Source organism: Bactrocera neohumeralis, chromosome 5, assembly GCF_024586455.1.
Source record: "Bactrocera neohumeralis isolate Rockhampton chromosome 5, APGP_CSIRO_Bneo_wtdbg2-racon-allhic-juicebox.fasta_v2, whole genome shotgun sequence".
Taxonomy (NCBI): domain Eukaryota; kingdom Metazoa; phylum Arthropoda; class Insecta; order Diptera; family Tephritidae; genus Bactrocera; species Bactrocera neohumeralis.
The window spans coordinates 34262155-34280306 of NC_065922.1; the positions used below are offsets into that span (position 1 = coordinate 34262155).

The window sequence follows — 18152 nt, forward strand, 5'->3', positions numbered from 1 at the left end:
TGATGCATATATTACATAACTTCAGCGAACTACAGTGATGGGTCGCCAAAATATTCGGAAGATTCTTATATACATATGTAAATAAAAAAGCTGTCAAAAATATAATTCAATTTGTAGAGTCCTTACTTAGAATAGATTTAAAATCCATAGGGGTAAACATATAGTATAAGGCTCGATAAAGTATGGCTGCTGACGTAAATAATTAAAATTAAAATAATTTGATGGTAAAAGTGATAATTAAAAAATAAAAAATCGTACATTCCTCCAACACCTCGCTTCACGTTCAAGACATGTAAACATTTGATTTTGCTTTGTTTTTTGATTTATTTAAATTTTTCGTTTCTTCAATTGTTTGTCGTTATAGTTAAATTATAATTAATAACATTTTTTTTTTGTTTTTGTAAATAGTAGTATTGCATATAGAGCGAAAGTTCTAACGAGTGCCAGAGAAGTACTGTGTGCAGTTAGGTTTTCATTTTGCCTATTCAAGTTTTTCGTTTATACCAAACTTCTTCAATTTTTGTTTTTGTAGATACGTTAAACAGTCACAGTTAATGTTTATAGAATATATGTATGTATGTATGTTATGTATTTATGTATACGTTGTATGTATCTTGAAAAGCGTTGCGATTTTATCTTATTCACTACCAACTAAACTGCCCCACGGGGTATTTTCATATATTTTTGGCTAACAGACACTTCAGCTCTCAGCTGCATTTATTATAGTTAGTTTATAATAAATTAAATAAAATAAAAAAATAGTTCTTTACAAAACCAAAAAGGCAAACCTATACAACCGTAGCGGGAATGAAATTCCAATGTTTTCTTCCCTCTATTTCTAAATTAGTACTAGACAAAAGAAGTCACGCTAAAATATTCCCGATGAGGTTGATTCCTTTAGCGCACACACACATAAATCACATATGTTGAAGAAGTTGCCAACTTGTTCACGCCGTTCCGGTTGCGCTCAAGTGTCCAGCGCATCATTGCTCGTACAACTTTTGTGTTGGCCGCGACCAAAAAGACTACATGTGATGCCACTGTGTTGCCACAACGGACGTATTATCATTGAGTCGGGCAATTTCCTCATGCAGAGTGTGACTCAGCCAATTTAGTTGAATTTTGCTGTAGCGCAACGGACATAAACGTAACGGATTGCCACGTCTTAAGCCCTGATCAGTCTCGCCGTATTGATCCAAGTATGGAGGATTCACAAAACAACCCTTATTACGACCCAAATACACAATTTGACAATCGCGTATGCGTAGAAAAACGCAAATTTCTGCAGCGCAAGAATTGGCATGATAAGTGCAAGCGCCCACATTACGACCCTCCAACTCCGGTTGACAGCAGAATGACTGTGCACAAATAATTTTGCCACATATCATGCACATCGTTGGCGTTTTCATCTCTTCACGCTTATTATTCGGACAAATGAAGTCCGAAACACTGTTTATAAGATCGCTATAATCTTCGGGTAGATCCACTAATCTTGGCACACGTTGAGTGCAGGGCACTAAATCGAAATTACGGCCGCAGCGTTTCTTCAACGTTGTCACATCACAGTACACCAAATCGGGATGGGTGGCAAATGTCTCTAATATGGATGCATAGCAGCCGGCACTGTCAAAATATGCAGCCAGTCCGGTTTCCAAGCCTAAATATTTACACATATTCTCGTATGTGTCGCTGTGTTCGGGAAGAAATTCATCGGGGAATTCCACTTCGGTGACGAAGTGGAAGAACAAACAACAACATCGTAAATATTCTCTCATTTGCTTTTTGATGTGAGCGTACAGTGCGGCGATGGTGCCCAAATCGCACGGTACCTTAAATTCATTATCAGCATTATATTCGCTCATCGAAACTTCGAGATCGGCATCGATTTCTGTTGACTGTGTTTCCTGTACTAATGCCTCCACGGATTTTGCTGGCGCTTGTGTTTGTGACTGTGCCTGTGTTTGTTGTTGTTGTTGTTGCACATATGCGTGGGCTTGTTGGCGTGCAACAAAATTATATTTACGATAGAATTCTGCTATGTTGTCGCGTATGTTTTGTGGTAACTGTTTGATTTCCTGGTCATAGTCTTCGTCGACATCCATGTCTGGTGGTTGGAAGAGCACAATTGCCTTCACCATATTTGCGAGGAAGAATAACTGCACGGCATAGAAGTCCAGCATGCTGCCATTGACCACAACAGATTTGTCTGTAGAAATAAATATTGTGAGAACAATTTTTACAAAAGAAAATTATAAAAAGAAAAGGCGTTAACTTCGGTTGCACCGAAGCTAGAATACCTTTCACAAATACAAAATACCGTTGGATGACGTCGATGACAAGTTATCTAATCCTTACCATCCTAACGGAGATTATGTACCCGTTACAACAACAACATCTAAATATTGTTTTTAAGAATTTAATTTTGAATGGTCAGTTAATACGGCAGCTATATGCTATAGTTGCCCGATCAAAACGATTTCATTGGAGACTGTGACGTTGCTTTGGATAATAATCCATGACAAATTTGGATAATAATCCATGACATTCAAAATAGCGTCAAATTAAAAAGTTTTGACTCAAGGATTTGAGTTTGATCGTTCAGTTTGTATAGCAGCTATAAGCTTTAGTGGTCCGATCCGAATAATTTCTTCGGAGCTTGTAGAGTTTGACAAATTTCGTAGAGATAGCTTGTCAAATCAAAAAGTTTTCCATACAAGGGTTTGAGTTTCGGTCACTTTGTATGACAATTATGAAGTCACGCTATATTTGTCCGATCAAAACATTTCCTTAAGATATTTTAGCGATGCCATGGATAACAATTCGTGCCGACAAATAAGCAGTTTCTTTCAAGAAAAGGACAAGTGAAACATTTCAAATCGATGTTCATACATATATCCCGCATATATACAGACAGATAGACTAAATTGGCATGACTAAATTGGCTCAGCTCGCCACGATGGACATTTATTTATGTACTTCATAGGATCTCCGACGTTAACTTTTGAACGTCACAAACAACGTAGCCAACGTAATACACCCTGCTCAGATTATAAGAATAAATACTTACGCGAAGAGGAGAAAAGTATATTCGGCACCAGGCATGTCATTTGTACCATCATGCTGAAAGGTCTCCATTCCAATATACAGCTGCCCTTTTGCTTGAAGACTGTGTCCAACAATTCGGCCACAGCGGGTTTCAGATTTGTTACATCGGTGTGTGTTAAATTCGTGCCATATAAGCAGGACGCACGCACCAAACCGCTAATGCAACTCTTTTGTCGTATGGACATTTCACTCTTAAACGGTTTGGCAACTGCACGATGGTGGACTTCCAGCGCACGAACTGTATAGATGCAAGTATGTATCAGCCACAAGAAGCCATCCTTCTCAGAATCATCAAAATCAGCGGGCGCATGTTGCCGAATCGATTTGATATAGCGTTGGGCAAATGTTATCCAGCTAGCCGGTAGTTCCAACTTGTCAATGGGTTGTGCGATACGCTCGAACTGTGCGATATTGGCATACAGATTAGCGCGCGACAATATTGTGTCAGCCGGTGGCAAGACACGATCGAAATTTCCCTCGATGGGGGGTAAAATTAATTCATCGCTCAATGTTTTCATAACTTCAATCCACATGTCTATGGGGAATAAATCCTCGCCCTTATGTATAACCAGTGGCATTGAGTACTTCGATAGCGGTGCACTCAGTGGCAACACTGAGTTACTCAGGCAACGACAATATGGACACTGAAATTCAGTGTTCTGTGATGCTTGTGGAAACGGTTGGCGATTGCGATGTGGCCTTCGTTGTTCTTTTGTCTCTTCGTTGGTATAATATTCTTGCCAACAATTAATATGCATCACATGACCACAGCTGCTCGTGTGTACTGAGCATGCATATTTTGCATCGGGTGGCAATACTTTCGATTTCTGTACGAATGCCGAATACACGAGTGTCGGTCCATCCTTACTAACGGTGCAATCCTCAAAACAGAGTATACATTTGAAACTCTGCTCTTCTGGCTGCTGCAAACGTCGCTCCACGCCCAAACAAGCCTGTGAATTGTATGCTACAGCACCTTCTTCGTCCATATTCGAAACATCTTCTTGCCATTCCATTGCTGTGGTTGCATCACGACTACCGCTCGCTTGTACATTAGCGCTGGCAAACATTTCCGCATTCGATTTCATGAAATTATTTTGGGCATTTTGCATTTGTGCCATTATTTTAGCGCGGCGTTCAGCAGCCAGGCGTGCACGTTCCTCCTTCTCTTGCTTCTCCTTTTCGGCAGCAGTGAGTGGTCGTGATATTTCGACATCTTCACCACCATCTGCCAACATTGCACTGAGATCGGCTTCGTTAGCTTTGCCTTTGGCCTGTAGCTCCTTGAATTTTTGTATTGTCCAGAGTATGAAATCGCGATGAGCCTCAACCTAAAAGTGGACAACGTATATATGACACAATTTCGGAAACCATATTGGAGTGGCTATAGCAACAGTACTTACACGAGAACTACGCGACAGTTCTTCTAATTTACTTAACATATTGTATTTTTGTGACTGTTCATAAAATGAAAGAAACGGATAGTAGCCCGATTGTTCCTCTTGCAGGCCATAACCAATTAGAAAGAGTACCTGTAAAAAATTTGCGTGGTATAGTTATTGCCAAGCAAAATCATATGTTTTAGTATTTTAACTTACTTCTTGTAAATGATTTTCCGCAAAACTATTTGAGGTTAGATCGATGGCACGATCCAGCACAGTTGTTAATATCGTCATCATCACATCACATTGCAACAAATTAGCGATAGAGCTGCCAGAATATAAACATACATAAATAATAATTTTAACATATTGCATAACGCAGCAACTTACACAAATCCATCGGTCAACTTGGGCAGCTTAGGTGGTGGGCAACAGACGAGTTCGTTTTTATTCTTACGACGCAGACGTTGTGTCTCCTCCGACTTGGACTTTTCTTCCTTGGTATAATGATAGAAATACATATTATAATTTTCATACAGCTCTTCTTTGAGCTGGTAAACGCCTCTAGAGTCTGATCTTTGTGGTTTTTTAAAAACTGCCACAGTATCGATAACATCTTCCACGGCTGTTTCGTTGAGCGCATCTGGAAGAGCGCGATTCAACTCCGAATGCGAATATGGTCTAATACAAAGCAGTTGTATTATTTCCTTTTTTGTACGATCCTCTTCCGCCACATTCGATATACCGGGTACATAACGTTCGCCAATGATTACGATTAGTAATTCTAAAAATTCTTCAATCATGGGCAAGAGGAAGTCATCTTCCACCGCTTCCGCCGTTGAATTCTTTTCATAATCCGGTTGTATCCACTTCATTAAATTAAATTTATTTAGTATATGTATGAGATATTGGTTGCTCTCAATTAAAGCGGCACCAATCTGTAGGCCAATAATGTCGCGATCCAACATTTCCGTGCGACAGCGTACAATACGATAGAAGTACAGCTGATGAAGCAGCGAGTAGCCATTACGACGCCACATGCCAGCGTGCACCTATAATTTTAATTAATTTTTGAATAATTAACACCTTTGCAACAAGACTTTTTCCAAAAACCACTTACCTGAGCGATCATCGTTTGTGTGCATAAAATTGGCTCCATAATCTCCTCGGGTGTACGTTTATTGCCAGCAACGGCATTATCGAAGGTCAAACCGTATGCGCCCAAGTGCAAGTATATGCCAGCAAAGAAGCGAGACAATGGTAAATGTATTGAAACGGGGCGTGAAGCTACATCGTAGATTATACATTCGGCCACATGACCGGCAACATGACGTTCTTCTCGTTTAATCGTGGTATCCACAATAAAAGTATTCGAAACGAGATAACGCATTACCATTTGATAAAGTTTAGTCAGCACAGCCAAATCAGTTGAACACCATTCTAATACTAAAGTGATAGCGGTGGCTAATTTAATATGCAAATTGAAAGCGCATTCCCATTCGGGTTCGTAGTCCATGTGCTGGCCGGTTTGACGTGTCGTCGACTCCATGCCCTGCATCACGTTCAACAGCTTCAGCAACGCTTTGCAACCTTCCAGAAAACCCTCACGCAATCCATCCGTCCACACATCGGGCTTGAAGCTGAGTATATAACGCAAATCGTAGAGTATGTAAGCGGCACGTTTGAACGGTGCATTTATATTCTTTGAGAATTGTAGTGTTTTATTCTTGATGAACGTCTCTATCGATGCATGATAGAATGTGTGTAGCAATTTGTGAAAAATACCCTCGTTAGCCATTAGATAATGCGCTATGCTCGGCACGGTGAATAACTGCACACTCAGCGAAACAATCGAGCATGAATGCTCGTGATCGTCACGTATGAAATCCTGCACAATCGAAGCATAATGTTTGGAGAATTCCTGCGCCAATGCCATTTTGTTGTCGTACTCCATCAGCAGACCGGAGATGAGCAGGCGATGCCAGCAGGCACGCGCTGTCTTCCACAGCTTCACATCATACTCGAGTATGTGTCGTATGCAATAAGGTGACTTACGATCCATTATTAGACGTGCGAATATTTTACGGAAAATGCTGTGTTTGATGAGAAACTCCTGAAACCATGTGAGCAATTGCAATGCGAATTGCTGACAAGCTACGGCGCGTATATTTAGCACGGAAACGCGCAGGGATTGATTAGCGCGTGAGTGTGGTATACCTGGTACTACGGTGACGGCTTGTTTTTCAATTGCCTCCTGCAGTTGCTGACACTCACTAAAGCTATCACATTTAACAACGGCGCGACCTTCACGGTCGATACTCGCCACAATTTCCATAGCGTCCTTCTGACGGCATTTGGCAATTTTCGTCAAAGTCTGTATGACCTGATCGAATGTGTGTGACTCGTCATTGTAGAGTACGGTGCAAAAGCACTCGTCTTGTCCATCGTCTGAGTCGCCGTCCAAGCACTCGAGACTCGCATTCGGTTCGATTTCAAGGAAATTCACGCAAAATGTAAGTATTGCATTGAAGGTCAGCTCACAACGTTCCTGTATGGCATCCGTGATGATTGTACTACTGATGGGATTCTCTTTACCGCGCTGGAAATTTTTAATGTTTACATTTCAAAATCTTCTTGCGTCTTACAATTTTGTATGAGTATGGTGGAAAATCAGGTTTAATGACGCGGTGGTGTTTATAATACGTTTAATGAATTTAGAAAATGAACTTAACACTAATGTTAACGGAAAAACTCAAAACGTTTAATCAAAATGTAATATTTTATATTCGAAGTACCACATAAGGGTTAACCATACAAATTATTTCGAATTTTCTGATTGGTATTGTATTTGTGCTGAGTGAAAAATATTCCCCTGGCCGAAATGCAACTGTGTTTCTCTTTATTTTCGAAACCACTTTTTTGAAAAATTGAAGAATCAATCACATTTTACTCACAAACTTTCGTAGTTTCAAATTTTCGGTCAAGTTGATTTAAAATTCATACATACATACATACATTCATATACCAACTGATCAAATTTGACCAGGACTGGAGGTTTCATACCGCAGCTGAGGAAACTAGATTCATCAATCGCATTATTACTGGTGACGAAATGTGGGTTTACAAATATAACGTCGAAACAGTCCAATAATCTAGCAAATGAGGTTCGAAAAAAGAACCAGAATCGAAAAACGCAATTTCGTTGAATGTTTAAAACACTGATTAACTATTTAATTAATTATTATATGTAAGTCTTGGTAACTATGTCCTAAACAATATTTTCGGAGGAAAGCGAGGTTATGTACGATATGAAATATTGAACAAGACTTTTAACATATGTATCTGTAAATGATTTAGGCAAAATATGATCATTTACGAGCACAGCCATACTTTTTCGAATTTTCGCTTCATTTCAAGGCAGTTTTAAAAGGGCAACTCAATTTTGGAATGAATGGATTTATAGTCAGACAGCTAAAATCAAATGCATTTTGGATACGAAAATAAATATTTGGACTCATTAGTAGCACAAAACTTTTTCTTCTTCTTTATTGGCGTACTACAAAACAAAATCTATCCATTTCCGCAACAGTCGGATTTATAATTCCCACTTCATCCAATCCTTTGCTCTTGGATTGTTGTACTTCGAAGTGGTAACTTATTCATGAGATGATTTCATATTTTATGACCAAAATGTATGTGCAAATGACTCAATATGAACTCAAATGAAATGTACTCACCAGATGCTCTTCACAATAATGATCCTTTTTCCATGCCTCCTCATCGCCACAATCACAGCAACCACCGCCACCTGAAGTTGACATTTTATACTTGTGATAGCGATGTGCCGATTGTTTAAAACAATTCACGCACAACACACAAGTGGGATCCATGCCGCACTCACGGCAACTATATGTGGGTTCGCCATTCTTGAATACTTTGCCACACACCGTGGCGGTATTGCCCTCCTGTTGTAGTTTATCGAGTACTATTGTGGGATTATCGCCCAACACGAACTCCATCAGAACATTTATGATGTGCTCCTTGGCGCCAGCCTCGTTGAAGGTTATTTTTACTAAATTTTGTTTTGTTTTTCCAAAGTGATGAACATATAGAAGAAGAGCGCAAGAGAATAATAAAAAGAGTCATGAAAAATAGAATTAGTAGAAATATAGATACAAGCATAAGTGAGTAATGACAATTTGATTATTTATTATTGCTGGTTTTTGCATGGCAAATGCATAACAACCTATGTATTTATAATAGCCAGGCAATGAATATTAGTAGCGTCGCCAGTAAGTTTTAAATACAATGAATGTATGAATATTAAACTGAAGATACGCTTCCGTTTAATTTAAACTAATTTTGAATTACTGATTGTGCTGATTTATGTATTTTATGATTATTTTTGAATTTTTTATTTCTTCAGATGAGTGAACTTAAATTTTGGGAAAAGTGTTGGCAAAAAAAACTTACAGGCGCCACGAGGCCGCGAGCCATCAAGCCTAGTTTGATAGTTTCTAAATGCAGAAAGTACATCTGCCCCTTGGGGAACCAAAAACACATAATAATTAACGTAAAATAAAAAAAATAAATAAATAATCGATATTGAAATAATAAAATTAGCGCATCAAGCAAATGTTACGGATTTAGATGAAATGATTTTTATGTTGAAATAAGTATTTAATATTAACGAGCAAGCACACATATTGTTTATTATTAAAGCTATTTCTTGATGAGTGTTTAATGTAGACCTTCAGCAACAAAAATACGATTATACACATAATATAAAAAACATCCTAAACTAAAACCAATAACACATAGTACTCAGGTTCTTTATAAGTTCTGTTTTCGTTAGAAATGGCTAAGATTCTTGATTTTTGGATATTTTGAAAAAAAAAAAAACTTTTGAATGAAATTTTTAAAAATGTTGATATATATATTGATTGACATATATTTTACAATTAGTGAATAAAAACAAAGAATTAAAAAAATATAATTTAATTTTAGCGATTTACTCGCTATTTCTCTAGTTACTCAAAAACAAAGATTTAGATTTTGCGGATCGTAAATGAAACCAAAAAATATTATAAATATGTAAGGCATTGCTTGTACAATGACATACGATTGTTAAAAATGAAATTTAATAAAATAGCACTTCGAAAAAAAATTTCTAATTTTGCTTAAAAAAATGATATTTGGAAAGTCAAAAAGACATTTTCCAAAAAATCGAAAAGCTGGAAGGTCATTCAATCAAGAATATGCCAAATAAGAATAAATAAGAAAAACGTTAATTTTGTTTGCACCGAAGCTATGATACCCTTCACAAATTCAAAAAATTCCAAACAAGTATTTGACTCCGGTCGTTCAGTATGTTTGGCAACGAAATGCTATAGTATTTCAATCTGAAAATTGTCTTCGGATATTGGAATATTGCCTTAGACAATAACCCATATCCATGCCAAAGTTCGTGAAGATATCTCCTCAAATTAAAACGTTTGATTCCGATCCTTTACTTTGTATGGCAGTTACATATATGCTATAGTGTTCTGATATTCACGGTTCTAACAAATGAGCAGCTTCTTGGAGAGTGTGCAAAATGTATGTACAGGATTTGTCCGGAAAGTAATATTGAACCAATCCTTACAATTCTTTAAAAGCGCTATGTGTAAAAGCAATTCCCACGACAGCCGGTTCTACGCACCGAAATTGACTGGGATCTCATCCGACCAAGGGCTGTTTTTCCGGCGATCTAACCCCGTTTGGATCGGTGAGTGTTAATTTGTTAATTATTTAAAAGCTTTCAAAATAGGCTTCTTCTGCGTCGATGGAGCGATGCCAGCGCGATTTCCAAGCACAGAAGGCGTCACGGAAGGCATTCTCCGAAATAGCCGTCAATGCCTAGGTGAATGCTGCTTCGATCCCCTTTCAGGCAAGGAAACAAAAAAATCCGGAGGGGGCACATCTGTGCTGTAGGGCAGTTGCGGAAGCGTTGGGATGCCGGCCTTGTTTAGGTAGCTGTTCACAAGAAAGGTGGTGTGAGCCGGGGCGTTGTCGTTGAATCGGCTACGATGTATTGTCGGACCCGATTGACCCTTCGTTTGAATCTCTTGAGAACTTCCACGTAAAAATTGGCGTTGATGGTTTGTCCAGGAGGAACAAATTCATGGTAGACGATGCCTTTGATGTCAAAAAAAAAACAATGATCATCGTTTTCACTTTCAATTTGCTCATTCTTCTGGTCTTCATCAGCGACCCCTCCCCGACCGTATAAAAAGGGCTGGTGCCACCGAAACACACCCCTTCTTACTAAAGTAAGAAACGTCTCCGTCGCCCGAAAATATTTGTTCTGACTATCCAGTTGCTCGGAGACAACTAACCAGCCGCTCGTTGGGACATCCTCTACCGAATCCAGTCGGTGCGCGGACGCTCCGAAGTACAGTCGTGGCGAAAGAAAATCAGTCCCATTACTTTCCGGAGAAACCCTGTGTATATTTTTTAGGGTATCCGACCTGTCTTTTTGGGTATTACAAGCTTCGTGGCAAATTTAATATACCCTGTTTAGGGTATAAAAAACTAAAGCGATCGCATTGATTTGAGTTATAACCGGAAAGACAATTGTCTTCAAAATAATCATTTTCGATTTAAGCCTTGTATTCCGTACTTTCTAACGGAAAACAGATCTTACAACTACACAAAGTACTTTAAATAATGTATGAGATATGTAGTTAAATGTTCAATGACATTTTTACGATGATCAGCGAAAATAATTCCACAATTCGATTTTACTTACAGCTGGGTCTGGTAGCATCTGAAAGAAAAAGAAAAAATAATTACATTTTCATTCGTTAGAATACAGCAGTTATGATGATTAATTAAATTTACATATGTATGTTTAGGCATTAAAAACAAAAAAATCATGGAAGTTTGGTTTGATGGATATTTACACACTATGTATACTAACATAATTACATATATACTACATATCGTACAATTTTATGGTTACAAATCGATTCACCACTTAGTGACTAAGAGTGAATACTTACAAAAATGCTGATGACGAGATTATAAATAACAATTACGTCTATAAATTATTTATATGGTTTGTAGCTTTATCGTTTTCTTGTAAGATTATTAACTTTTTATTTTTCTTATGGATACGTTTGAGTCTTCGATAAACTAGTATGTCACCCCAAATTTAAATACCCATTTAGAAAATATATACCCATGTTGGCGTAGTAACAGATACTTTTTGAAAATCGAATTGCCTTTGTCACAAAAATTATATTTGATCTTAAACATCCTCCGGTCCAAAGTACCGTAATTTGCTAATTAATTAAGAAGTTTAAATAGTTTTACGGCTAACGTCGCTTTAATGTTACATATTGTAGTTAAATATAAATATTAATGACTGAAAAGTTTTTTATCAAGCCTCTGAACTCTTGAAAGTCCTAAATGGAAAACAAAACGCTACGTAGCACTTTATGTTTTTATTTTATTTTTATTTTTGACGACTCATCACAAAGAACTTTTCGTCGTATAAACTGCATATACTATGTAGTAAAAAATCATTCATATGTATATGTATGTACATATGTGATTTAAAATCTTTGAATTAAAATAAATAAATATGAAATATATTTAGAAAAAAATTGAAAACTGAATTGAATATTACTTATGAATATTATGAAGCAACCAAGATTTCTAAACAATTAATAAAAATAATCTTTAATCATTTAATTTTACATACATATCTGGATTATTCTAAAATTAGAGGGTTCTTGTGGAATTATTAAGAATTTCAAAAATCGATATTCTTTTGTAGTATGTAAGTATTTGTTCTAATTAAAGTTCAAGCGGCATTTAGATTTTGAGATATAAGCGTATTTACAAAAATTTTATAACTTAGTGTAAACGCTGTTTTCGGAGTAGGGTAGACAAATTTCTCCGAAACGGCTGAAACGATTGAATTGAAAATTTAAATGACCTTTTTGGATGTTTTTGAAAAGGTATTGATCGAATAAATCCATCCGGTTATCCATTTTCTAATAAACTCTGAAGAGTAAATTTTGTCACAAAAACGACTTTTCTTTGTCAAAAAAAACATTCCTTCGATCTTTACTGGCGTAGATACCGCTTACGCGATTATAGCCAAGTTAACAACAGCGCGCCAGTCGTTTCTTCTTTTCGCTACGTGGCGCCAATTGGAGACTCCAAGCGAAGCCAGGTTCTTCTCCACTTTGTTCTTCCAACGGAGTGGAAGTCTTCCTCTGCTTCCCCCGGCGGGTACTGCATCGAGTACTTTCAGAGCTGGAGTGTTTTCGTCCATTCGAACGACATGACTTAGCCAGCGTAGCCACTGGCTTTTAATTGAACTACTATATGTCAATGTCGTCGCATATCTCATACATCCATCGAATGCGATATTCGCCGTGGCCAACGCGCAAAGGACCAGAACCTTTCTCTCGAAAACTCGTAACTTCGACTCATCAGATGTTGTTATCGTCCAAGCCTCTGCACGATTTGGCCGGACAGGAATAATGAGTGGCTTATAGTTTGATTTTTGTTTGTCGAGAGATGACTTTACTTCTCAATTGCCTTCTCAGTCCGAAGTAGCACTTGTTGGCAAGAGTTATTCTGCGTTGGATTTCTATGGTGACATTGTTGGTGATGTTGATACTGGTTCCGAAATAAACGAAATTATCTACGACTTCAAAGTTATGAGTGTCAACAGTGACGTGAAAGCCAAGTGGAGAGTGCGACGACCGATCCTGACGGAGCTTTAAGTATTGCTCAACGTCAGCTTCCACAGCCGTATTAGTTTTGCGGGGATACCAAATTCAGACATCGCGGCATAAAAGCATCTCCTTTTCGTGCATCGAAAAGCAGATGTGTGTCAATTCTCTTTTCACGGGTCTTTTTTACGATTTGGCGTATGGTGAATATCTGGTCGCTTGTTGATTTTCCAGGACTAAAGCCACACTGATAAGGGTCCAATCAGTTTGTTGACGGTGAGCTTTAATCTTTCACCTTATATGCGATGTTGAGGAGACTTATCCCATGGTAGTTGGCGTAGATTGTGGGGTCTCCCTTTTTGTGGATTGGGCAGAGCACACTTAAATTCCAATCGTTGGACATACTTTCGTCCGATAATATGCATGCTTTTTATCAGTTCTTCACCGCCGTTTTTGAATTGCTCGGCCGGCAATCCATTGGCCCCGCCGCTTTTTTGTTCTTCAGACGGGTGATTGTTATCGAACTTCTTCATGGTCAGGCAATTTAGATAATTTTAAGCAAAAAAAATATTTCTATATTTCGGAGGTCCCGGGATGAACGGAAGCCAAGAGTTTTTAGAATTAATCGTCGATTATTACAGTACATTCAATACCGTTACACGACAGTCGGGTCTACGTAATTAGAACGGATCCGGATTTTTTATTCGGTCAAGGACTATCAACTTGGGAGAATTCTGTCGCTACAACAACAACAGTATATAAAATTCCCTAAACGTACTTTTTACTTATTTATTATAAAAATTTATTATATAAAAAGCCGCTTAATAAAAAAATCCGAAAAATTTTTTTTATAATTTTTGTAACGGTAAAGCACTAACGATGGAAATATAAAACTTTCATTGCTGTAAAGTGTCGTGCTTAACAGCTATGTTCTCACGATTGAATGGTGTTTTACTGAGAAATTTCTCACGGCAGTCAATCACCTATTGCTAATTTGTTTAACTCGCATTAATAAATTAACGAGCTTTATGTTCATTCAACGATAAAGTCATATAGTATAAATATATTATAACAATTATTGATTTGATTGAGTAGTTCACTGCGTCACGAAAATAGTAGAACTAAGAAATTGACAAATATTTGAAATTATCCAACTACTTAATAGTATAATAATGCTCATTACAGCATATAATTATGTTACTCCTCAATCCATATAACAAATGTTTGCCATTTATTACAATATATTGCAATTTTTTCAACAGTGTTTCAACTTTGATTGTACTAATATGAACAAGAGACAATTTACAGCACAGTTTTACACTGAAACAAGGCAAACCAGTAAGAAAATACTACTATAAGCGTAACGGAACTTTATATTCCAACCATATCAGGCAAATATGTACATATATCGTACGTACGTATGTATGCATAGTAAATCTTATCTCAATGTATACGAGCCACAATAAGAACCTAAACCTGGAAAATCTAAAAAAAACATCAAATATATGCTTATTTAAAAATTGAATAATTTGTGTGATATATACCAATAATTTGTTTTTTATGGCATTTTTTCCAAATAATTTACTTTTTTTAAGTATATTTAATTAAAATTATAACTAGATACTATATTGAAAAATATAGTTAAAAGCAACCGCTTATCAAAGTATAACACCCATGAGCGACATGTGGTGCTATAGTATAAAACCTCAAAAACCTCTTGAAGTTGTGAAATCTGACATATCTACTTAACAAGAATAACATTACAATTTTAGCATTTGTTAGTCATGTAAAATGAACGCATGTGTTATCAGATCATGTTGCCATGGTCAATGTTACCAAAGCACATAAATAACCACAACCGTCGTCGCTACCGCCATTGTCAAAGGGCAGACAAATGGCAATTTGTTACTTTCAGTCACTTATTGTGTGGTCTGCGTATAACGGTAATTAATATGAATGTCTAAACATTGCTTAATGAGAATAATAGTAAAGCATTTACTCACCTTGCTCTCTTTCATATCGGAAATGAAAATATTTCCTTGATTGTTTTTGAAAAAACTCCGTAAAATCACTATTTTTTATTGTACCAGCTTGATACTTGAGACGCCAATCTTTGAGTGGCGCATCGGCAGTGTGTGTTGGCGGTGCAACCACATCCTCCAAATCGAAACGATCCATAGAGATGCTAACGTTGCAATACTACTCCACCCACGTCGACAATGTCACTTGTCTTTAATATTCACTTCTCTTTAATTCTGTGTCTTTTGTGTTTATAGTACTTTTGTTTTCGTTGTTATTTCTTACTTGTTTTATGTTGTGCTTTTGATTTTGATATAGAAAACTTTATTTTGCATATTATGACACACGCATCTACTGCTGTAGTTTCACTAGCCACACGATGGCAGAAATTTGCTGTGTTGAGTTTGTCTATTTCCTCTGAATATTTTAATTCGCACAAATTATTACGCTTTGCTCTGATCTCTGTATATGTATGTATTGTTTTTTACTTCTTTATTTTTTTCCTTTAATAAAATTATTATATTGTAGGCGTATTAACCCATATGGTTATTTTGGGTCTCGAAGAATTAATTATTAAACAGGAAACAATACAACGTCACTAGTCTCAAGAATATCGAAGAATATAGATGCACCTCCTTTGTTTCGTTTGTGAGATTCTTGCATATACTATATGTGTGTACTTATTCGCCTCTATTCTCGTTTATTTGTCTTAAGGTGATAGTTGTATATTTTGATTATTGGTATCTGCAAGAAAATAAAAATTAATGAGTAAAGAGTCAAATTTTACATAATTTAGCCATACAGAGAAGCTATTTTGACTATCTGAAATGGTATTTAAACTTTATTATATTAACTCTATAGGAGAGAACCCATTAATGTTTATCAAACAAGGTTAACACGGCACATCATCATTTATACTTAAAAACTCTTTATCTTTCAATATTTCCAATGTTTTGCAAATCACAGCTGACTTATGCCAATCAATTAAGTATGGATTATGGTGCATCGTAATGTAGAGATGGATGGTAACATAGAGCAGTTATTGTGGGTGCGGTTATAAAAGGAATACTTAATGGAATCTATATAACTCTGGTTTTCGTAAAAAACATTACAATTACAATAATTACACTCTTTTCCTTAAATTTTGAAATTAAGATTTCTTTCTATAAAAGACTTAGCACTATGCAAAAACAAAGCGGTTGTAGATGTAACTGCGCAGCTCAGGGAGACACAGCCGTTATTGTTATACAATATAAAACATATATTGTTTTATATTCATCTATAGTATTAATGCAAATGCTGATTCCTATATACGAGTACATGTGTATGACTATGGCACAGTTCCACAAGCCAAAAAACAAGAAATAAACATTGCACATATTTAGCGTGCAGTACCAGCAAGTGAAGGTCGTTTTATGTGTGACTACTGCAAAGTAGGTATATGTTTGATATAGTATTAAAAGCAACCAATATGATTAACTTGGAAAACTTGTTATCAGATATATACGAAATAATCAACTTTTAAACTAATTTGCTAATATGTATATAAGCATATTTTTCTTCCCGAAACGCGCCTTTGGGTGCAAAATATGACGTTGCTTTCATGCTCCTACCAAATATTTATAATCCATGCTACAACTTCATTGTTCATAAATATAAACTTTTAATACTCAAAACTTCATCGTGCATTTTTCGTCCACGTCATTTGTATACAACTCATGCAAATTGTTTTGAGTTAATAAAATACATTTTATCTGGTTTGCAGCTAAAATAATCACATTATATATATGTACATATGTATATAAGCAATAGCTGTTCAATGCTCCTTCTTAAACTGACGTAAAATATTTTTGCATGCAAAGATATTTTTCCTCAGGATGATATTTTTATTTTATTGTTTTTCTGCACGTATTACAAAATAAGTTATTAGCTTGGCGTTTATTATTGTACAACTTGCATAAATTTACTTATTATAGTTTGTAATTAATTGCATATGAATATTTTAAATGTATTGCGTACTTTCACGATAACTTTGTTGCTGATTTCTTCACTCACTTTCATGTAATCACACTAAAATTTATATTTTCTTTTCAATACCAAATTTATTCTTGTCTTCGATCTATCTTTCTTCGTAATTTTGTTTTTTATTATTTCTTTGACTTCGTACTGCTATCCAATTGTACTCTCTCGCTCTAGCTCATAACGACGAACGCAATATCATTTTTATCATTTGCCCTATTGTTTGTCTATATTGTGCTGCTATCCACAGCAATAATTGGAAATGCAAAAACAAATTGCATAATACTAGCAAAAATGCAAATTTATTTTTTTCAACACTAATAATAATGAATTTAATTGGCAAGAAACTGTAAAACAACTACGTTAATTTTGTACCTGTCAATTTTACACGTGAATAAAGACTAAACAGCTGTCAGATGCGCAAGTGTTGCTGAAGCTATTTTTCCAATTCTCCATTTATCACTCAAAACAAAGCATGTGCGAAAGAGAGAAAACTAAGGACTGCCTACATGGTTGCATGTGGAATGGTGATGCCCTCCACAAACAAAGCTCTTTTCATATTTTAGGATTTTCTTAAAATTTTCTGGCAAGGCCATATTGAAGCTTTTGCAGAACAGTGGGACATAACTGCAAAGAAGGATACATATATATGTAAGTAAGTATACAGATCGGTATTGGCCATATTGATGAATATGAATTAAAAGCAATAATCTTTATTGATTTGTTATTGCTAATGAAAATATTTGGAGCGAGAACTGAAATACATAAAAAATTAAATACTCTTTATTTATAATTTACTTATTTTATTTTATTCTTTATTGATATTGCTAATTGCAAGAATATCACATTTTTATGTGAAAGTTGCTCTAATTTACTACACTGTTATAAAATTAGT

At 36.2% G+C, this 18152-nt stretch overlaps 1 protein-coding gene across 5 annotated transcripts; it reads right to left on the minus strand.

Moving 5' to 3' along the window:
* Positions 1–299: 299 nt before the first annotated feature.
* On the minus strand, positions 300–17730 carry LOC126759832 (E3 ubiquitin-protein ligase UBR1). Of its 5 annotated transcripts, none has more exons than XM_050474979.1 (11): positions 17633–17730; positions 15223–15982; positions 11278–11295; positions 8961–9029; positions 8225–8559; positions 5608–7086; positions 4878–5539; positions 4704–4815; positions 4509–4637; positions 3068–4436; positions 300–2206 (listed from the first exon to the last, which is right to left on the minus strand). In XM_050474979.1, the coding sequence occupies exons 2-11, from the start codon at positions 15395–15397 to the stop codon at positions 1026–1028; spliced, it is 5529 nt and encodes a 1842-aa protein (XP_050330936.1). In that variant the 5' UTR covers positions 15398–15982; positions 17633–17730; the 3' UTR covers positions 300–1025. The 5 variants fall into 5 exon arrangements, with proteins under 5 accessions (XP_050330936.1, XP_050330934.1, XP_050330932.1 ...); XM_050474977.1 differs by lacking the exon at positions 17633–17730 and adding an exon at positions 17294–17558; XM_050474975.1 differs by lacking the exon at positions 17633–17730 and adding an exon at positions 17258–17558.
* Positions 17731–18152: the final 422 nt, after the last annotated feature.